The 21,931-nt window shown below is 53.6% G+C and overlaps 1 protein-coding gene across 1 annotated transcript; it reads right to left on the bottom strand.

Annotated features, from left to right (window-relative positions):
• Positions 1-10,799: 10,799 nt before the first annotated feature.
• Positions 10,800-20,329, bottom strand: C14H16orf86 (chromosome 14 C16orf86 homolog). Its single transcript, XM_044987754.1, has 6 exons — positions 20,316-20,329; positions 17,818-17,937; positions 16,743-16,900; positions 14,641-14,822; positions 11,997-12,167; positions 10,800-11,172 (listed from the first exon to the last, which is right to left on the bottom strand). Exons 2-6 carry the CDS (start codon positions 17,932-17,934, stop codon positions 11,027-11,029), a joined length of 774 nt encoding a protein of 257 aa, XP_044843689.1. The 5' UTR covers positions 17,935-17,937; positions 20,316-20,329; the 3' UTR covers positions 10,800-11,026.
• Positions 20,330-21,931: the final 1,602 nt, after the last annotated feature.

Below are 21,931 nucleotides of genomic sequence, written 5' to 3'. Positions count from 1 at the left end.
TTTTCTATAGCAATAAACATTTATGTTGGCTGAGGACAGACTTTCATAGAGCTGATTATTTTTTAGACAAACTGAAAAGTCCCCTAACAAAGGTCACCAGGAGACCATTGTTTTTCCATTACTGGCACAAACCTTCTTTGTAACTTGTGTTTCAGGGTGGTGAAGAATACCCCACTGTAGAACATTAGTATCTGTTCATTGCAACTGGCCACAGAGATTGGGCTAGTCCAGTGGTCCCCAACGTGGTGCCCGCGGGCGCCATGGCGCCCGCCGGGGCATTTATGTGCGCCCACCTAGTGCCCAGCAGGGGACCTGCTGGGGACAGAGAACTCAGGCTGCGGGCGCGGTGTTCTCTGTTCCCAGCAGGGGAGAGGAGCTGCGGCCCCCGCGCCTGCCAGGGACAGAGAACTCGGGGGCTGCGGGCGCTGGTGTTCTCGGTCCCCGGCAGGTGCAGGGCCCACCTAGTGCCCAGCAGAGAAGAGAATCTGGGGCCCCGCGCCGGCTGGGGACAGTACTCCAGGGCTGCGGGCACCGGTGTGCTCTGTCCTCGTGGCTTTTCTCCAGCTTCTCTCTGGATTCAGATATTATGTGATATTAAATGTTTTTTTGTATTATTTAATGTACAAATACAAAATAAGCCTTGAAAAACTGTTGGCGCCCGCCATACACTTCTGAAAACATGTATGTGCTACTGGTCACAAAAAGGTTGGGGACCACTGGGCTAGTCGCTGCCTGAGGAATTCCCTTAGTTTGGTGCTTTGTTCTCAGGTGAGACTAGGAAAGGTCTCCCCTTACCCCTTTTGCCGACTGTTTCTAGTCCTCAAGCTGTTACCTCACAAGTTCATGGGTCTATGTAGATGAGTTAGAGACCATGGTATACAGCAGAGGTTCTCAATCTTTCTCTTTCTGAGGCCCCTGCAACATGCTATAAAAACTCCATGGCCCACCTGTGCCACAGTAACTGGTTTTCTGCATATCAAAGGCAGGGTCGGCATTAGGGGGTAGCAAGCAGGGCAGTTGCCTGGGGCTCCTTGCCACAGGGGCCCCCATGAAGCTACATTGCTCAGGCTTTGGCTTCAGCCCCGGGTGTCGGGGCTCAGGGATCTGGGGTTCAACCCCATGCGGTGGGGCTTCAGCTTTCTGCCCTGAGCCCCAGCGAGTCTAATGCTGGCCTGAAACCTGCTTGAGGCCCTCTAGGATGAGAACCACTGGTATATAGAATTTCAGTCTCCAGCTCCTGTTTCCCTGCCCCTTCCTCACTCCTGGTTGGGGATTGCCTGCTTTCACCTGTCATTTCACACAGGCCACAGAGCCAGTGAGCAGCTGGCTGAGATGATGCTGCTGTTCCTGGTATACTTTATTTGTCTTCCCTTGTAATTAACGGCTTCTCTGCTTTGTGTCTCTACCTGTGTGCAGCTTTTGGTGCAGGAATACCTGAGAAGCAAGATCCCAGCACCCCTGGTACAAATGGAATACTTGGTTTAGTTTATAAATCGAAATAGTCCTCCATTCTCTTGGCACACTGAACGTCTGCCAGAGACAGGTCTAGCATAATGTCATTTTAGAGGGAAGATGAACTGGTTCTCTGTGCTACTGACAATATCCAGCATTACTTGCCCTGTCCTTGGGAATCTTGCCACAGGGTTTTTCCCTCCTTTGTAGACACTTACTGTGTGGTATATTGAACAGCCACCCAGCTGGTCTGCTAACTACACAGAGAAGACCCACAGGAGTGCAAGGCAGAGCTAGAGCATGTCTACACAGCAATTTACTGTACTTATCACATTAGCCATACAGTACTCTGGGATTTTCACTCTCCTGTAGCAGTGTCCGCACGGGGTGTTAACTGGGCAGCGAGCTGGCGCACGGTAGATCCACACACCCTGGCTTGCCATGAGGAACTTGCCTTGTGGACAAATCCATAGTTATGGAAACTAGCCTGGTTTCATCAGTAATGATGGGAAGGATAGTTCAGTGCTTTGAGCATTGGCCTGCTAAACCCAGGGTTGTGAGTTCAATCCTTGAGGGGGCCATTTAGGGAACTGGGGTAAAAATCTGCCTGGGGATTGGTCCTGCCTTGAGCAGGGGGTGGGACTAGAGGTCTCCTGAGGTCCCTTCCAACCCTGATAGTCTATGAAATGCACTTTTCTTTCTCTCCACACTGAACCATCTCTCCCACTTGTTAAAGTTTGGCACTTTTTGTTTTTTGTAGGATTAAGACAGAAGTGACTTAGATACACTAAAAATAGATCGATGCTAGAATCCATTTATATAGCCTGTCAGGTTCCAAATAAATCAAAAGGAAATGGAAAACAGCCAAGCTTTGGTCTTAGAGGAAGTCTGTTTTCATTTAGGGAGAAAGTTCATTCTAACTAAGTGAAACAATGGAAGTAGAGGAGACTGTTTCACCTTGTTTTATACTGTGTACTGATGCTGGTCTTTTCTCATCTGTTGAGTCTTCAATTTATGTAAAGTTAGCTCTATTATGTAAGTAAACCATAACCGCAGCTGTATCCTTGAACGTACGAGTGTTACTTCATTGTCTAGTGACGTGTAATTGAACCACCAGAATACACATCATACATAATTTCTGGCTGCATTAGCTGTGTTCTGCGCTACTCCCTAATTAAGGTGCTGTTCACCCCTGTGCAGCCTAGATGATTGCATTATCAACAAGTGGAACAGGGACAGAGTGCACATCCATCTTTTGTGACAACTTAATTTTGTATTTTAACTCAGAATAATAGAAAACCACTAATTAACTGGTGCTAATTGAAGTCCTCCTATTTCCAGGGTAAGCGGAAAGAACTCAACCATATATCAAGCAGGTTGCTTCAACCTGTCTGTTCCCCTCCATTCAAGCTTAGACAAAAGTCCAGTGCGGAGATGGGAAGAGGAACGAAGGGGCTATGGGTGAGGGGAGAGAAGAGATTATCTAGTACCTGTGTGCTTTTATTTTATTTATGCTTCAACATCATTTTAGTAGCTGATATTTTGTTACACAAGAAATACTGTATGTTGCAGGGGAATAGGAAAACTAACGAATGCCATTGTTTCCAGGAAAGCCTGACATATTCTGTAACAGGAAATATGTTGTGAGCAGGAACTGCCTAAAATTAATTACAAGTACAGAAATAGTTAAAACTACAATGAGCCTCTTTAGATGACAGGTTTTTCTGACCTGTGGTTAGGTTTGGCAGCGGTTTTTTTACATTTTTGATCTTTTCTACGCTGGTGTATTGTGAAGTATTTTTAAAGAGTTCTATCAATTTCTATCAGACAGTGGGGAGGTGGGTCAAACGATAATTATTTATCAGCTGTAGACACTGAGATTCAAAAACACAAATTGTGAATATCACATGTCAAAATATACAGAGTAAATAACCTTCAATCAAACTCAAATAAGTTCTCAAGCAGTATTTTTCTGACTTTGCCTATCTGTAAATTTCAGTTATATCAATGGAAATATTTTTGTCGGTTTCCATGTAGAGCGAAATCAATGTTTGATGTTCGCCAACTAAAGCCTAACAGGTGGTGTACCTCTGGTACTGGATTGCTGTGCAGAGTAATAGGTGTCTAAGGGCTGTGTTGGCCAGTCTAGCAAAGCTTTATCGTATTTAAAACCATCCTAGTTGTGAAGTTTTACCCTTTGCTTCTGTGCAGTATGGCCAAGTTTCATAACTCCACTCCAGAATATGTGCAATGAACTACGGAATGACTAACTTGTCTTCTAAATCCGGGTATTGCTGTTGTACAGTGACCTCTGCTGGAGGGGAGGGAGAGGATGCTTTAAAACAGGTTATTCCTCACTGGTGGAGGTTTGAAGACTTCTATTCAGATTTGGAGTTAGCAGCTGTCTCTCTGGCAGAGTTTCACCAGCTGAGTTTGGCACCTTATATCTGTGTTGAGTTAAGGGGGGTGGGGAATCAATAAAATACAGGGTTTTTTGGTAGTTATTCAATCCATGTCCAGAATTTCTGATGCAGCTATAGGAGAAGAAATTTGCTCTCGGTTGCTAGGTAGCTTCAAGAGCCTTTTAAAGTCCTGCCCCTTCACTCCCGGGAAATGCAACAGGCATCTCTCTCTCTCCCCCTCTCTGAACTGTGGCTGCCACCAGTATGTACAAATGAGTGCACCAGTGCACCACAGCTGTTAGTCAAACAGGTGGTAAGCAATGTGGATGCAGTATTTCTGTATCTAGTTCCTCCACCTGGTGGGCAGGTGGGCTCCCCATAGCTTTTGCCTAGCTGGAAGCAGCAACACCTTCTGTTCATCTCAGCCCCAAGGCAGGACAAAGGAAACCTCTTCCCAGAAAAACCAGGGAGGAAAGTCTGAAAAAGCTTCTCCTGTGCCTCTGTCCTGTGGTGCTAGGGGCAGGTCCATTCTGCTTCCCCATCCCCCTGTGGCTTTGTGCCCAATTGCTGCAGCCAAGTGTAGAACTGATGAATGAAATTGTTTTTAAATGTTCACTTTATTAATGTAACTTCATAAGTAAAGTTTTATTAATGAAACAACATTCATTCATAAAACCGGTTACCCCAATAACTGGCTAATTGACAATTAAGGTGCTTGTTAAGAGCCACAGCTTTAGCCAGTTGCCCTTGTAAGTTTCACTGTCAATCCAATTCCTGCTTAAATCAGGGAGACTTGCACTGTTTCAGTATTGTAACTTCTGTTCACTGTTTGCCATTCACTACACTTGTCTACTTCTGGTCACTGTTTGCCATATTGTAATTCAAAGTCCATTTTAAAACGCTCACTCCATTTTGTAAAAGCTGCTGCAACCTTCATTTTTGCAAAACCCTGCTGTAATCTTATTAGTTTAGTTTAGATGTGTGAATGAGGTATGGATGGATGATGAAATCAACCTCCAGGACTAGCCTGTCCTGATGAAATAAAGTTCAAACACCAACAGCTGAAGATGCAGACAACAGCCCTAACAAGGTAAGAAGAGAGTATCAGAGGGGGAGCCATGTTAGTCTGGATCTGTAAATGCAGCAAAGAGTCCTGTGGCACCTTATAGACTAACAGACGTTTTGGAGCATGAGCTTTCGTGGGTGAATACCCACTTCGTCGGATGCATGTAGTGGAAATTTCCAGGGGCAGGTATATATATGCAAGCAAGAAGCAAGCTAGAGATAACGAGGTTAGATCAATCAGGGAGGATGAGGCCCTGTTCTAGCAGCTGAGGTGTGAAAACCAAGGGAGGAGAAACTGCTTTTGTAGCTGGCTAGGCATTCACAGTCTTTGTTCTCTCCTGAGCTGATGGTGTCAAATTTGCAGATGAACTGGAGCTCAGCAGTTTCTCTTTGAAGTCTGGTAGCCATCCTGCAGCAAAAAAACTTCCACTACATGCATCCGAGTCCACCTAAAAAGAAAAGAACAAAGGTACAATAGAAGGAAGATCAGAGCCAGGTCTGAGGCTGAAAGTCACGTCTGCAATTGACGGGTGATCAATCACACAGAACCCAGAGGCAGCAAGACCTATAGACTCTGGATTCAAACTAAAGCCTACAAAAAGGATGACTTGGAGGGTAACGTTCTGCTGCCAATGTGGGAGGGCAGACCCAGTCCTTCCTTGTGCCCGGCTTTCCTGCCAGTTAGCCGCCACAAGCTGCAAAATCAAGCCACAGACTCAAGCTATGTTCAGGGCTGGTAACTATACAGCAGCTGCAGAACATCTAATCGGTGTGTGTGTGTGTGTGGGTATTAGTTATTGATCATAAATCAAATTGTGTTATCATAATAAATGTGGATCTTTGCCTTGCCCCCTGAACGGTCCTGTGTCGTTTTGTGTGCATAACACAAGCCTGGGCCAGGACTGAGCTGCTCTGACCCATGCAGCCATGCTCCTTTGTAGTAGCCCCCACATGGACTCTGTGGGAGCAGCAAGACAGCTCCCACGTAATCCTGGACACCCGGGGAGAGGCCCTACAGGTGGACCAGAACCCAGGTCAGAGTTCACGCAGAGTCTTGGGTCTGCACTCCATCCAGCAGCCCTGGCCTGGATAAATAGGGCCTTTGCTTCCCTGTGGTCCACAGCAATTGATCCTTTCAGCTCTGAAAAAAGTTTCCCAAGAGAGCCTCCTCCCTCAGCACATGAGCTCCCAGCCCCTCCTACCCTCCAGCATCCCTGCCCTTAAAGTCTCCCCCAAGTTGGCTCTAGTCCTCAGAGATCCCCCTCCTCTCACACAGTTGCATCCTCCCCAGTGTACACCCACATCAGCCAGGTGGCCTATTTGAATGATCTAGATGGGACCTGGAGCATTTCCCTCCAGTAGGAATCCAACATCCTCTTGCACAGGGCTGAGAACTAGCCAGGGTACATCACACCCCTGCCGGGCCCTGAATGTCTGAATCTTCAGGCAGATGGGCTGAGCCAGAAACACCTCCGTCCAGAGGGAATAGCCCCTTCACTAGGAGATTTTCAGTCCTAGTGCTGCCTGCCTGGTCCTGGTTTCCCTCGGTCAACCTCTTCTGGTCAAGATGCAGTTTCCTACTTCCCAGATACTACAGTAGGTACCTGGCCACTCCCCAGGCCTGGGTGTAAGATGTCATGGGTGGAGGAGGTAGCTTACACGACCCCTCGCTTCTGTGATGTTGGGTTGTGAAGAAAGCAGAAGAGAATTGGTGTTTGCGGAATCACCTGGCTTCTGAAGGCCTATAGGAGCTTGATTCGCAGTCCGCATCTGGCTGTCCCCAGGTCTCAGTCTGCATCTAGCAGACAGAAAAGGTCATTCTGACCCTTCGCTTGGTCCCATTCTTCTCATACTCAGGGCCTGGCTCTCAAATGCTCCTTCCTCTTGAAGCTAGAGATCCCTGGCTTGGTTCTTATCACCATTCCCAGGCAAAGGGTTCTCTCTCCTTTGGCCATCCATAGGAATTGGCTCTGTCCTGGAGCTCCCCCAGGATGGGTCTGAGGGAGGACTCAGGACTCTGATAGGTTTGATTCCAAGGCCAGAAGGGGACATTGTGATCCTGTAGCCCAACCTTCTGTATAACACAGGCCAGAGAACTTCCCCAAATAATCCCTGTTGAACTAGAGCAGATCTGCTTCCCTAAGGGTCCTGGCTTCCACCCTCCGGGACTCTGTAGGCAGCTTCCTGGGGGGGGGGCCGTGCCCTCATAACCAGATTCCTTAAGGCAGTGTCTTACCTTAACCCCCTGTTAAGTTACTCTTGGGGGAATTCTGTGCCAACAATTTAAAATTCTGTGCATTTTATTTGTCAAAATAACACAATATAATCATGCCAGTTTCAGTTATTTTGGCAATTTATTTCAAAACACCTGTCAGCAAATATGTTTGTACCAATGTGGACAACAAAAGAGATTCCTCACTAGGCATATTAGTCAAGAACTTGGAGCAATCATTCATTTAAACTGCAATATAGAAACTTCCTGCACCCCTCAGAAGCAGTGCAAGGGCTTGTGGGAGTCGGGGTAACAGAGGAGCTGAGGGAGAGGGAAGTAACTGCTGGGAAGGAACCTGGGAGTGAACATGGAGGGTTGTGGGTGTCGGTGGGAGAAGTATGGAACAGTTGTTGTTTTGGGGGGGGGGTGTTTTTTTTGGGGGGGGGGTTGTTAGGGAGCTGGAGAGCCTCCTCCATGCAGATTCTGCCTGACCCCTATCCTCTCCCATTCAGTCAGGCACACCTGCCCCTGTCCCCATGTGTCCCTGCACCCCCCCTCCCATTCAGCCCCTGGCTCGATGCTGTCACCCCACTAGCCCTTCTGAATCTGTCTGTGACCCCCAAGCAGCCCCATGTGCCCAGCTCTGTCTGTCCCCCACCCCCATATCCTGTGTCTCCTCACCTGGCCCCGCAGGCAGAGCTCTCTGAGAAGGCAGCTTCTGCCCTTGTAGCTCTCCCTGGCTGGCTGCTCTGGCCCTGTGCTGGCCGCCCTCTCTTCTGGGGCCACAGCAGCCCCTGGTGACCAAGATGTGTAATTGCGGCGCCTCCCCGGCAGAATCTGTTCTCTCTGGGGACATGAATTTTGCGTGTGCAGTGACACAGAATTCCCCCAGGAGTATTAAGTGTCTTGTGTCCTTTGGAGCCTAAAGGTCCTGCGCTCTGAGCTGTTTGACTCACTCATTCTGGAAAGTGCCTTCCCTCAGCCTGGGGAGCCTGGCAGCTTGTAGCACTGGCTTGTGCTCCCTGAGTCCTCACTTCCCCAAGGAGACATTCGCTCTCTGAACGTGCTGAAGCTTCCTCCCTTCCACCTTAACCAGGAGAGCTCTAGCTGTTATCTCACTGCCAGACTCAAGGTTGATTGCCCTGCCCTGGATGTCCCCCGGGTGTTTGGGATCAGCCTTTCTCAAACTAAACCCTTCTGCCAGCCCAGGTGCCTCTTCATGCTGCTTGAAGGGATGAAGGCATCCAGAAAGATGCTTTGTCCTGGATCAGAACTTGCAATTAGCATCCTCCCGTGCTGCCTGCCTCTTGCCCAGGACAGGGTCAAGGTCATTCTGCCCCCAAATTACCAGCAAGTGCATGCATTAGGCACCTCGGGCACCTTTTTATTAAAGTTCTCTTAGGGGTGCTCTCAGCAGCGCTTGTGATTCTAGCATCCCCTGCCTGCAATATTTAGCTTCATCCCCATCGGCCTGGGATCAGTCTATGGTGCAGTGACACTGCATTGCACAGCAAGGGCTAAATTAATTTGAGCATTTAATCATTGCATCTTTCAGCCAGGTGTCACTGCAGCTGAGCCCAAGTGCACGTAGCTTTTTTAATCATCTTGGCTCCTTTGAATAATCTCTTGTAGGCATTGTTTTTGGATGTGTAAATAGAACCATCAGCCTATTTGAGAATTACCTGGTTTAAAATGTTTATCACTGTGTGAGCTGTACACAGTAACTCCTCACTTAACATCCTCCCGCTTAACGTTGTTTCAAAGTTAATCGCTGCTCAATTAGGGAACATGCTCGTTTAAAGTTGTGCAATGCTCCCTTATAACATCGTTCGGCTGCCTGCTCTGTCCACTGCGTGTAAGATTCTGTGGAAGAGCAGCGACTTTACAAGGGAGCATTGCACAAGTTCCTCTTCTCTGCCTCCTCCACCTCCCTCCCAGCGCTTCCCCCGCTTAGGAATTTCTGAGAGGGAGGGGCAGGAGCAGGGAAGCACCACATCTCCACTCCTCCCCCTCCCTCCCAGAAAGGCCTAAGTGCCGCCAAACAGCTGTTTAGTGGCGCTTAGGACTTGGTGGGTGGGGGAGAAGCGGGGATGCGGCTGCTCCGGAGAGGAGGTGGAGTGGCGGTGGGATGGGGTGGGCCTGGAGTGGAGCGGGGACAGGAAGACGCGGACTTGGAGCATTCCCGGCAAAGTCAGCGCCTGTTCTTCTCCAGGGAAGCTGCTGCTGCTGCTGCAAAGGTGCTTCCTAGCGTCCTTGCCTGCAATGGGCTGTGCCTGTGTGGGGAAGCCAGGGGCACTTCCCAACCACCGTACAGTACTGTACAGTATAATGCCCTTTGTCTGCCCAAAAAGAATTTCCTTGGAACCGAACCCCCTGCATTTACATTAAACCTTATGGGAACGTTTCACTTAAAGCTGCATTTCTCAGGAACAGAACTACAACGTTAAGTGAGGAGTTACTGTATTCTGGTAGCTGGATTGCAGCTGTGTTTATTTAGCTCAGTGGTTTTACTTGCATTTTTATATTTAATTAGAGCTGTTCAGAAGCATGTGGTCCCTTTTCAATAAAAGGGTTCATAGCTACAATTTAATTATCTGTCTGTTTTGGTTGTAGATACAGATCTATTTCTATTTCTTTAAGGTGGGGGTGAACCACTGGTATAGTAGCCAAATTGGTTTAACCTGACCCTGTGTATAACCTGGGGCTGTGCAAACAGCGATAAACCTGGCCATGTGGACAACCTTGTGAGTGAGAGTTATGATAAGACTGTGGTCAGGAAAGCAAATTCATTACTTAGGAGAAGTAGGTGGTGACTGGGTCTCTGTAATGTGCCTAGCAGAATGAGGCTCTGATCTCAGTCCGTGTCTAGGCGCTGCCGTGAAACCAACAATATAAGCCCGGGGGAGCTTACCCATAGCAGATGTCACATGCCATCAGAGCAGATCTCTCTGGCTTATTTCCTGCTAACTTTATGCCCGTTTGGGAGCTGTAATTCCTGAGCTGACGGCCAGTGTTCCAAATGCCAAGATGGTCTCCGACAGCAGAAGGAATAAATGTATTTGGGAGTGGAAAAGTTACCTGAAACCCTGTTTGTCAAAGGAGAGAGGGACCCAGAAAACAATTCCAGACAGACCCCAGCAAGTCTAGTAGTGGGGTAGGACTCCTAGGAGGGAAGGAGAACATACAAGAGGAGTGAGAGAAGACAGGATAACTGGGAGTAGCTTCTTTTGTGTTTGGAGCTGGTATTGGGCTTCCCATCTAACGGTGATCGCTTATGGGGCACTGGCCAAAACAGTGCTCAGCCTGACCCCAGCATCCCAAAGTGACTCGTGCCGCCCCACCCCGTGGCAGAGTGGGAGGAGATTTTGCTGCACAACACCTCACCCTCTTTTTTAGAAAACTGGAATGTGAGCAGTGGCATCACCTGCTGTTTGCTTGTGCAACGTGTTGTGGCTGGGGAAGTCTCGAACGCCATCTCCTCCTCCAAGTGCTCCCTCTGCTGCCGGGGAAGGACAGCCCAAGCGAACCTTGGTGCCTGAAGAGTCTGATTGAACCGCAAATGTAGTCAGCTGTTGACCCCTGCTCTGGGCCCAGACTAAGCCAGTTACAATGGTGCACTGAATCTTTAGACAGCTCTGAGAGCCAGCCGGTTTAACGTCTCCCTTTATTTCATGAATGAGTGAGAAAGGCACAAAGGTTAATGCCATGATGAGCAGCGTCTGGGAGATGCAGTCGCTCATTATAAAGACAGTGGCTTTTACCAGGAACGCCCGGCAAAAGGCCAGGCTATCTGAAGGGTTCACCGCAGAGTTTTAAGAAGGCAGAAAGTCAACATGCTCTGTCCCAGGTTTCTTTTATGCTAAATGGACAAGGCAGGAAATGGAAATCTGGGTGATTATTTATACTGCGGTGAGAGCGGTGGTACCAGGTGAGCTGCACAGACACTCAGCATCTTGTCGATGTCGACTTGTGTTGACTTGTCGACCTCTGCCTGGGGCGGAGTTCCTGGGGAGCAACTTTCTGCATTATCGCTTTTTGTTCCTGAAATGGAGATGCAAGACAGGTGGGTGTCTGAGCTTACCGCCCAGGGCAGAAATGGGTAGGATGAATAGGTTTTGGAAGGTGAATACCAGCTGGTGACTATTTCAGATGGGAACTGAAGGGGCTCCTCTGCTGGGAGAGGTTCTAATCTGTCTGTCTAGGCCCTCTAGAATCTATGGTAAAAGACAGGCTGCTGCCAATTGGGGTGTCATAGACCAGGTGGGTCCAGCTTATCTGGAACAGCTACAGCTGTAAATGGAACAAAAGTGGCAGGATCACGTCACAGGATCACAGGGAGCTGTGGCCTCTCCGGGGCAGGTCCCGTGCCCAGAGGTCGTGCTGGCATTTGAGTGTCACTCAGCTTCTCTGGATGTAAGTGAGGCCCAGATTAATTCCTGCCCCTGCCCAAACCCACTGCTCCCCCAGCTCCTGGAGTGCTGGGGCCGAAGGCTACTGGAGAGCGAGGTGGCCTGGCCCTGGCTTTTAGCAGGATCAGGTTTCCGTCAAGGTCAGGGCGAGTTGTGCCAGTGCTATTGGGCTGGGGCCGTCCTCAGCCGCCTAACGGGGCAGATGTTTCGAAGTGCTTGTGCCCACAAACCCAAGGGAGGAACCTGCGTGTGGAAAAGTGGTGGTAACCACACACACACACACACACGCCCCTTTCAGGGTCCAGCACTGCCCCTCCTTGCTCTCCACAGGACACAGCTGGGCTGCCCCTGAAGGAACAGCATGAGCCCCCCCATCCTTTAACCCCCTTCTTGCCTCATCCCACGTGTCCCTGGCCAGAAGCCACCCTACCTTGGAGCAAACTCCTTCCCTGTTACCTGCTTGGTGAGACCCCTCTGCCTCCTCAATGTTTGCCTTGTCTGGGGCTCCAGCAGCCTCCTCCAGTGCAGCTGTCTCTGGTGTGTCGCTCTCGTCCTCCGAAGGGCTGTTCAGCTCCGGGTTGTCATAGTTTATGTACTGGTATAAGGGTCGCAGGCGCTGTGGTCTCCCTAGGGCAGCGAAACCACCACCGCTGTAACACTGAATACTCCATACTCCCGGCCCGGGCCCTCACGGCAGCTTCCCAATGGGCTGCAACAAAGCCTCGTGGCCTCAGGGAAGAGCACGATCCCTGGGCTACAGAGGGGGAAACTGAGGCACAGGGGTGGGACTGCCCAAGACCACTCTTGTGAAGGAGGTTGGTTCTGTGGCAAAGGCTCCAGCCTCGGATTTGGTGCAGTTCCCGGCTCTGCTGCAGACTGGCCGGGTGCCCTGAGGCAAGTCCGTTGGTTCCCCCCTGTGCACTGGGGATACCAACCCTTCCATCCCCTCCTTTGGTCTGTCTCCCTCTGTGCCTGGGGCTCCATTGCCCCAGGCTCTTCCCAATCTCAAGCACAGCCTGGGGGTGCTGTCACCATAAGGAGAAGCTGGGGTGTGTCTGGCAGTGGGGGAGCCTCCCCTGGCTGAATACTCGTTGGGGGCCAGCCCTAGGAAAGGCAGCGGGGCTCTTGGAGCATGATTGCCCTGGGGGCCCAGCTCTTGGCCATTATCTTTGAAAACTCATGGTGGTCGGGGGAGGTCCCGGAGGACTGGAAAAAGGCTAATGTAGTGCCTATCTTTAAAAAAGGGAAGGAGGAGGATCCAGGGAACTACAGACCAGTCAGCCTCACCTCAGTCCCTGGAAAAATCATGGAGCAGGTCCTCAAGGAATCAATTCTGAAGCACTTAGAGGAGAGGAAAGTGATCAGGAACAGTCAGCATGGATTCACCAAGGGCAAGTCATGCCTGACTAACCTAATTGCCTTCTATGAGGAGATAACTGGCTCTGTGGATGAGGGGAAAACAGTGGATGTGTTATTCCTTGACGTTAGCAAAGCTTTTGATACGGTCTCCTATAGTATTCTTGCCAGCAAGTTAAAGAAGTATGGGCTGGATGAATGGACTATAAGGCGGATAGAAAGCTGGCTAGATCGTCAGGCTCAACGGGTAGTGATCAGTGGCTCCATGTCTAGTTGGCAGCCAGTATCAAGCGGAGTTCCCCAAGGGTCGGTCCTGGGGCCGATTTTGTTCAATATCTTCATTAATGATCTAGAGGATGGTGTGGACTGCACCCACAGCAAGTTTGCAGATGACACTAAACTGGGAGGTGTGGTAGATACGCTGGAGGGTAGGGATCGGATACAGAGGGACCTAGACAAATAAGAGGATTGAGCCAAAAGAAATCGGATGAGGTTCAACAAGGACAAGTGCAGAGTCCTGCACTTAGGACGGAAGAATCCCATGCACTGTTACAGACTAGGGACCAAGTGGCTAGGCAGCAGTTCTGCAGAAAAGAACCTAGGGGTTACAGCGGACGAGAAGCTGGATATGAGTCAACAGTGTGCCCTTGTTGCCAAGAAGGCTAACGGCATTTTGGGCTGTATAAGTAGGAGCATTGCCAGCAGATCGAGGGATGTGATCATTCCCCTCTATTCAGCATTGGTGAGGCCTCATCTGGAGTACTGTGTCCAGTTTTGGAGAGTCCAGCAGAGGGCAAGGAGAGGCTGAGGGAACTGGGATTATTTATTCTGCAAAAGAGAAGAGTGAGGGGGGATTTGATAGCTGCTTTCAACTACCTGAAAGGGGGTTCCAAAGAGGATGGATCTAGACTGTTCTCAGTGGTAGAAGATGACAGAACAAGGAGTAATGGTCTCAAGTTGCAGAGGGGGAGGTCTAGGTTGGACATTAGGAAAAACTTTTTCACTAGTCGGGCGGTGAAGCACTGGAATGGGTTCCCTAGGGAGGTGGTGGAATCTCCTTCCTTAGAGGTTTTTAAGGTCAGGGTTGACAAAGCCCTGGCTGGGATGATTTAGTTGGGGATTGGTCCTGCTTTGAGCAGGGGGGGTTGGACTAGATGGCCTCCTGAGGTCCCTTCCAACCCTGAGATTCTATGATTCTGGGCTGGAGGAGCACGGAGCTGGTGGTGATGGAAGGGCACCAGGGAGGAGGGGGAGTCGAATCTGGCACTGAGGCTCGGCCCTCAGCACCTTAGGGGGTGCCTGCTTGTATCTATTTGGGGAGAGGCAGGACTCGCCCACTCTGTACAACGGGGTCTGTGGGGAGGAGGAAGCAGACCGGGCCCAGCTCGGCGAGCAGGGCTGCTCCTTCGACCTGAGGCCAAGACTGGCTGGTGGAGGATGTGTCAGGCTCGCACACAGCCTGGAGCCCTCGCCTGTCTGTCCCCAAACCACAGGTCTCTGCTACCTGAGCTACAGGAGATCCGCTTTAGCTGGTAGCACTAGCAGGGCCGTTATCTCCTCTGGGGGCCAACCGACCGGGGCCTAAGCCAGCCCACCATACTGCCAGAGCCAGCCCCACACAGGCGCAGTCCTGCACTGAGGAGCAGGAGCCTGCTGCCTCCCACAGGTACAGAGAACAGCGAGCGCTTTCCTCACGCCGGGAAGGGGCAGCGCTGGCCTGTTGTGCTGTGTCGTGTGCACTTACTGTCCGTGCGCAGTGTGTCCGGGGGCAGAGCCGCTGCCGGGCTGGCAGCGAGGTCTGACGAGCTTTTCCTTTTCTTGGCTTTCTTGTGCTGCCTGGTAGTGAGGGGACTGTCCACCTCCCCAGCCTTGGGAGGCAGCTTCCTGAAGTCGGCGTGCTGGAAAACGTGTACTGCAGAATCAGCCCTGTGGGGCAGAACCAGAGCCAGGGGGACGGTGGTTTGAGCTGCTGGGCAGAGGGACAGTGGCCCCTGGCAGGGAAGAAGTGTCCCCTGCCTCCCACACAACCTGCACCAGTGCCAGGAAACTTCCAGGGAACAAGCCTACGCTGTTTTGACTCCTTCCTGCCCTCCGTCAGGTCGGGAGAGCATTTCCCAGGGGGCATGAAGCTCAAGGCATCACAGCTTGAAATGCCCTGCCCCTCTGGTGTGCCCCAACCCTTGACGGAGATGGGGAGGTAGGACCACGCCCCTTGTGCAGATGGGGAAACTGAGGCAGAGAGCGGGACAGTGACTTGTCTGAGGTTGCGCCCAAAGTCAGTGGCAGAGTCAGGAGAAGGGAACCCAGGAATCCCAGTCCCAGTCCCCTCTGACCTAACTGTGAGAGACCAGTTTATACATGAACCTGAACCTTGCACTGGCTTTGGATCGTAGGAGAGGGTCAGGGCGGAGCTGAATTTTAGCCAGCAACCCTGGTGCTGCTGCCTCCCATAGCCTTGGTGCACCTCTCCAACGGGCTGGCATGTTCCGCTGCCTCTGGTGGGCTGGCCTCTGCCCTCGCCTCTGGCATGGTGGGAGAGGCGTCACGAGGCACGCTGCCGCCTGCGTGGCATTGCTGAGGCTGGCCACGGTTAGCTGCCAGGCTGCAGTGCAGCTGAATCGTACTCTGGACACTGGAGTTACCGTGACATGGTCCCAGCAGGGATACTGGTTAGTAGAACCTGTTCTGGGTCCATTTCCTGACGTGGCATTCATGGGCCTGAAGCTGGCATTATTTAATACGGCTGGGTTCGCAGAACAGCCACAGCCCCTGTGCCAGCTTCCCCTGCAGGGCTGGTGCCAGCTTCCCGTGCCATGGTCCCGCTCAGAGGGGAGCCCCTCTAAGGCAGCTCAGTCTCTGCTCCATTCGGCCCTGGCCCCTCTGCTGGGTGCCCGCTGCGGTGAGTATGAGCCCTGGCCACCAGTCTTGCTGGCTCATGTCGGAAAGGTCACTCAGCAGCCATCAGTGGGTCCTGGCTTTGGGTCAATACTGACCTGGACTGGGTTGGACCCTCTGTCTCTGAGACAAAAGGGTTCAGGCCCCCGTGTGACCCAGTGTCCATATGCCATTGCGCTAAAGACAACAAACTTCCCCAGCTGTCCCCCCGCCCTCGTGCCACCAGGCCTGGGGGCTGAATGAACGGTGCCATCAGGGGAATGGCTGGGACATGCCAGGCCAGCTCATGACCATCCCATCCTTCGTCCCAGCCTAGACTGGAGGCTCTCCCATGTTGAGAGATGGCAAAGCCCATGCCCAGGTCCAGCAGCCTCTCTGAGCCCCGGTAGTCAGAGCCCAGCGCACAGGGCTGGTGCAGAACGCAGACAGCCCCAGAACAGGGCAAGTCAGGGCCTTCCAGCCCCTGCAGGATCCCCAGAAGGGCCCGTTTGGGGCCCAACAGCCTCCCTTTCCCCCCCACAAGAGGAGCAGCAGCAGCTGGGAGGAGCCTTCACAACCTGACATCCTCATTCACTCGGCTCCAACGCCCTGTTGCTGCATCACCCTTGGGTGCTGGTCCCCCCGCTCCGTCCCCTCCCCTCCCACTCTGGCCTCTGTGATTCTCACCTCCTCCCTCCCGCCATGCCCAGCTTCAGCCCCAGGGCCAAGCGACTTCATTCTCACCAGATCTCAGGTCTGAGCTGGTGCGTAACCAGGCCGGGCACTGGGACGCCATGGGCTGGCCCCTGCCCCAAGCCCTTTGTGTGTGAGTGGGGCCCCAGTCCCAGCCTCTGTCTCTGCTCTTTGCAGGCGGTGAGCTCCGGGGAGACGGGCTGGGCCCGGCACAAGGGGGGATGATCCCACTGCAGTTTGATGCTAGTAATACAGCCCCCAGGGGACCCTCCAACCTACTTCGCTGCCTTTGCTTTAAAGCCGGCGGTCAGCAGCCACGCCTGGAGCACGGAGACAGATCGCAGGGCTTTCAGCTCCGGAAAGAGCTCTTTGTGCTTCTGCCCCTCTTCGTCGTACAGCTTGGGGTGCACGACCACTCCTTGCCCGTCCCCGTCCCACTGGGGAGGAAGACGAAAAGTTACAGCTTGGGGAGCGTCAGACGAAAGCAACGCTTCCGGAGGGCTGCAGGGCCTGGCACAGACGCCAGCTCTCAGCCCAGCCCCGCGACAGCCCAGTCTGCCTGCTCCTCTCCGGGCCTGGAGGGAAGCTGAGCTTTGCGGTGAACAAGTGGCCAGTGAATTGCTTAAGCTTTGTTTAAAACCCATCTGCATAAGCGCTCAGGCACCCATGGACCTGTGCTGCGGTACAGAGCCAGCCCCCACCAGGCCATGGACGGGCTAGCAAAGGACCTGGTTGGCAGCTGGAGGCCTGCGTGCCGCAGCTCGGAGCCTGTGGTGTGAGACGTACGTAACGTTAGGAATGTCACGGTAGGATGCCAGGGCTCTGTGCTGCTATGAGACCACCAGCGCGGGAGTGAGGCTGCTGCTGAACGGCAATGCTGCGCAGCCAGCTACCGAGGGAGGCAGGTCAGCTGTAACTATCAAAGCCCCCCTTGCAATGGGAACCCTGGCCAGGGCCTCTGGGGCAGGAAGGTGTCAAAGCAGCCAGGGGAAATGTGAGCCCCAAATTACCCAGCTGGTTTTCACACAAATGAACTGGAAACTTTGAAAATCATCTTTGAAAATCATCTTTTTGGGGCCACTTCTTGTTAAATCCCTTGCGAGGGCGATGTGGAAGTGTAACGGAACTGGTAGGTTGCCTTTCTGGGGGACAGCCCCTTCCCCGGGGAATCGAGCCAGCTCCCACGGGGCCTGGCCTTGTCTCACCCCCACACACGGCTGGAGGAGACGCATTCCCCGCTCCCCATGTGCCTGGCCGGATCCCCTTGTGAACACGCCTGCTGCAGGCAGCCGCAGCTCTGCGAGCGCGCCCGTCCCATCACGGCTCGTGTTTTAAACACGTGATTGCTCTTTACCTCCAGCGCCTTGATGGTTGGATTGTCCAGTGCGGCTGCCAACTGGGAGAGGAAGCGTCCGGGCATGGCCTTCCCCCCAGGCCTCTTCTCGCTTGGACTCCTTGCTGCAGTGGCCATCACCTGAGGACAGGGCAATCAGTGACATCAGATACTAGTGCCTCTGGGCTTTGATCTGCTGTCTGATAATGATGCTTAGCCCTAGGTCACTGAGCACTCCAGGCAGGGGTCTGTCATTAGCCCCCCAGCCTGGGGGCAGGGAGGTCAAGCTTGATGAATGTTGCCACCCTGTGCCCCCTCACAAGACCCTGTTACAGCTCGCACAGCTGAGTCGTGGCCCCCCAGCAGCATCTTTCACAGCACAACTCAGTGCAGGCTGTGTGTGGGCATTCAGCGGCCAGGCCAGCCAGCTGTGTTGGAGTGAACTATGGGAAAAGTGGGGCAACACTCCCATAATGCTTCAGCAGGAGAGAGGGTGCCCAGAAGACACGCACCCAGAGCAGTGCACTCGGGGATGTCACAGCACTGGGAGGAATGGCTGACACCCCAGTTGCACAGATGCAGTGAGGGGGGGCATTCCTCATGGCAAAGATCAGCAGGGAGCCAAGCCTGTGGCAGGCCAGGCTGCTGGCAAGGGCATCGCTGCCACGGTCACTGAGGGTGACCCATGTGATGTGCAGACACAAGCCAGGTTCAGAGCTGAGCAGGCCCTAGGCCCCTCCCAAACTCAGCTAACAGCTGCATGTGGACAAGTGCCCAGTCTCCGGCCACAGCTAACAACTGGCAGTGGGGCCAAGGGCTTGGATTCTCAGTTCCACCAAGACCCCTTTGCACCTCGTGGGCAGCGTCAAGGGGCTGCAGAGTGGGTGTCAGTTATGTCTGAATGCATGTTAATGACCCCTCATGCTGCCATGGGGCTAAAAGTGACCTGGTATAAAGGAGAATCAGGCCCATAATTTAAAAAAAAAATAATTGGAGATATACCCATCTCCTAGAACTGGAAGGGACCTTGAAAGGTCACTGAGTCCAGCCCCCTGCCTTCACTAGCAGGACCAAGTACTGATTTTTGCTCTAGATCCCTAAGTGGCCTCCTCAAGGATTGAACTTACAACCCTGGGTTTAGCAGGCCAATGCTCAAACCACTGAGCTATCCTCTCCCCCCCCCTTTGCAATGAAGAATCCCACCAGCTCAGGAGTGAGCTGTGATAGAACGATCAGGTCACATACAACAGTTGCTCCTAGGTTCTGAGCATGGTTCATCTGACCAGAGCAGACAGAGATTTTAACGCTATAAAAACCCACTTGGCAAGTATCCCCACCCAGGTTCCGGAGTGAATGAATCTACTCAAATGATCGTTTCGCTGTAGGAATGCAGCGTCCCCGCTCTCGTGGCTTTAACCGGAGCCGCCTGATGATTGGGGTTTTTCTGGGTCTGCAGTCCTGTGAATACACTAGAACCTCAGCTTTTGTTTTCTGAAGAATTATTCTAGCCTTCGTGGTTGCAGAGAAAACCCTGGAACTGGGAACCCACCAGGTTCCGCTGGCAAACAGAAAGCCCAGCACTCCACGCCACGCTCTTATTCAAATTGCTGACTTAGAAGGTTGGATCTCGTGGGTCTGGAGGCCTGATTCATGCTTTCTGAACATGAGGGTTTGGCGATGCTGGGAATGCTGAAAGCCCTTCCCATCTAGTCACCAAGAACCTGACCAGGACGGCCCAAACCAGGGCAGACTAGCAGGATTCGAATATTTGACTTTCAACTCTTTGAGCCTCAGATGCTTTCCGCCCAGGTCAACTCAGCTTTACCAGTGCTCTTTATCCTTTGGGTGTCCCCCATGCTGTGAGGTTTACATTCAATCACCATGGGCAACTCATCTCCTAGCCCTGGGGAGGAGGGGACCACGCTCTGCTCTGGTGCTAGGAATCTGGGCCGCCATTGGCTTCAGTGCCCTGCGGCTTTTACGCCGCAAGTCTGCAAACACTCGCTTGCAGCCTGCAGTGGGCCCACCCACAGCAGTCCAGGTAAGCACATGTGCAAGTGTTGGCAGGATCGGGGCCCAAAACGACCTCAACTCATCCTGCGTGTTGAGGCTGTTTGTCTCCCGATGCTGCTGCAGCGTATTCCAGGGGGTGGCCACACTGCGCTCTCCCATGGAAATGTGTCGGTGTCCTCTAGTGTCAGGGCTTCCTGAATCTAAACAAGGCACCGGTCAGACAGCAAGCACGTGGCTTGAGAGGTGTCTTTGGCACTGGGCTTGGTAGTGTAACGCTGACCCACACAGGGGTGTCAGCAGTGGGGATCAAACCTGAGACTTCTGAAGCTAAGTGCATGAGCTGCCAAGGCTGCAGCAGGCGCCTCGCTGGCCAGCTGGCCTGGCCCCCGCTAGAGGGGACAGAGCCCCACACCGAGCGAGGGGGGGTTACAGTAGCAGATCTGGGCCTCAGGCAAACCAGAAATTAACGAACACACCCGCTGAGCAGCGTGTAGCGACCCCCTCACCCGGCTTCCAGAGCGTCCCGGTGTGCTCCTGGGAGCCATCCCCCCTGCAACCCCACTGCCAACGATTGGTTCCCTCCCCCTTTCCCTGCGCCAGGGGTCCATTTCCCCCTCTCGGCCCAGTGCTCGCTTGGAGCATATCCCCCTTTGTCTGCAGCGTGTTCCCCGCTGAGTTCAAGCCTGCGGCTTTCAGTCTCATGAAACTTGGCAGCATGGACTTTCCCCCAGGCAGCCAGTGGGTGTCCGGCCTAACGACTTCCCCCTGCCAGCCAGCGGGCGTCCAGCCTGGCACCTTTCCCCAGCCTGGCACCTTTCCCCCCTGCTAGCTGGCGGGCGTCCGGCCTGGCGCCTCCCCCCTCCCCTGAGCCAGCGGGCGTCCGGCCTGGCGCCTCCCCCCTCCCCTGAGCCGGCGGGCGTCCGGCCTGGCGCCTCCCCTGAGCCAGCGGGCGTCCGGCCTGGCGCCTCCCCCCTCCCCTGAGCCGGCGGGCGTCCGGCCTGGCGCCTCCCCCCTCCCCTGAGCCGGCGGGCGTCCGGCCTGGCGCCTCCCCCCTCCCCTGAGCCGGCGGGCGTCCGGCCTGGCGCCTCCCCCCTCCCCTGAGCCGGCGGGCGTCCGGCCTGGCACCTCCCCCCTCCCCTGAGCCGGCGGGTGTCCGGCCTGGCGCCTCCCCCAACCCTGCAGCTGGCGGGCGTCCTGGGTGGCCGGGGCTGAGCGTTTGGTCAGACACGCCCACACGCCCCTGTCCGAGGCGCAGGCTGATCCCGTGGGAGGGAATTGCCCAGCGCGCCTTGCCTGGGCCCAGCGGTCGTGCTGCACAAGCACATGTCAGGGCTCCAGGTTCGCTCCCGGCAGGGGCCGAGCAGCCAGTCAGAGCAGCTGTAAGGACTCCAGGAGCCAAGCGGGGATTTTGAGTGCGGGGGGGGGGGAGGAGGGAGCAGCCTACGCTGTTTTGGGGGTCATGGGCAGGGCCACCCATAGGATTCAGGGGGCCTGGGGCAAAGCAATATCAGGGGCCCCTTCCATAAAAAAAAGTTGCACTGCTCTAGAATCCTGTATTCTCGTGGGGGCCTGGGGCAAATTGCCCCACTTGCACCCCCCCCCCCCGGGCGGCCCTTGTCATAGGGGGCAGACAGAGCCAGGCAGGTCATGGGGGCTCTGCCCCCTCCCCTCGAGTGAGCTCGGTCTCTGGTATTCTGTACACAGAGATGGGGGGTATTGGACTCTACCTCCACCAGCATCATCCACTGCCCCGGGCTGTTCTTTCTGCAGTAACCAGCTGCTCAGTAGGGAGCTGGAGTGCTCAGCATGCGCTCGCTCCAAGCACATCCCCGACAACCCAGCCAGGGCCGCGGGGTTCCCCTGGGCCAGGTACTTGGGAGAGTGCCGAGGGACTGCTAGCCAGCAGGGAATGGCCTGGTCTCCATGGCCATGGATAACAGGGAGCCTTGTTGAAGCACATGACTCTGCAGATGAGCTCTGCTCTGTGGACCTTTTGGGGCACCTAGCTCTTTGCAATCTCCAGGCCACGCAGCTACGAGACAATGCAGCCCATGACCGATGGGGGTTAGGGCGGCCTTTGTGGGGTGTTTTGGGGTAGGAACGTGCTTTGCCGTGACCCGAC

The sequence above is a fragment of the Mauremys mutica genome, chromosome 14, assembly GCF_020497125.1.
Source record: "Mauremys mutica isolate MM-2020 ecotype Southern chromosome 14, ASM2049712v1, whole genome shotgun sequence".
Taxonomy (NCBI): domain Eukaryota; kingdom Metazoa; phylum Chordata; order Testudines; family Geoemydidae; genus Mauremys; species Mauremys mutica.
The sequence above is the reverse complement of the archived record's forward strand: the minus strand, read 5'-3'. Positions and strand labels throughout refer to the sequence as shown.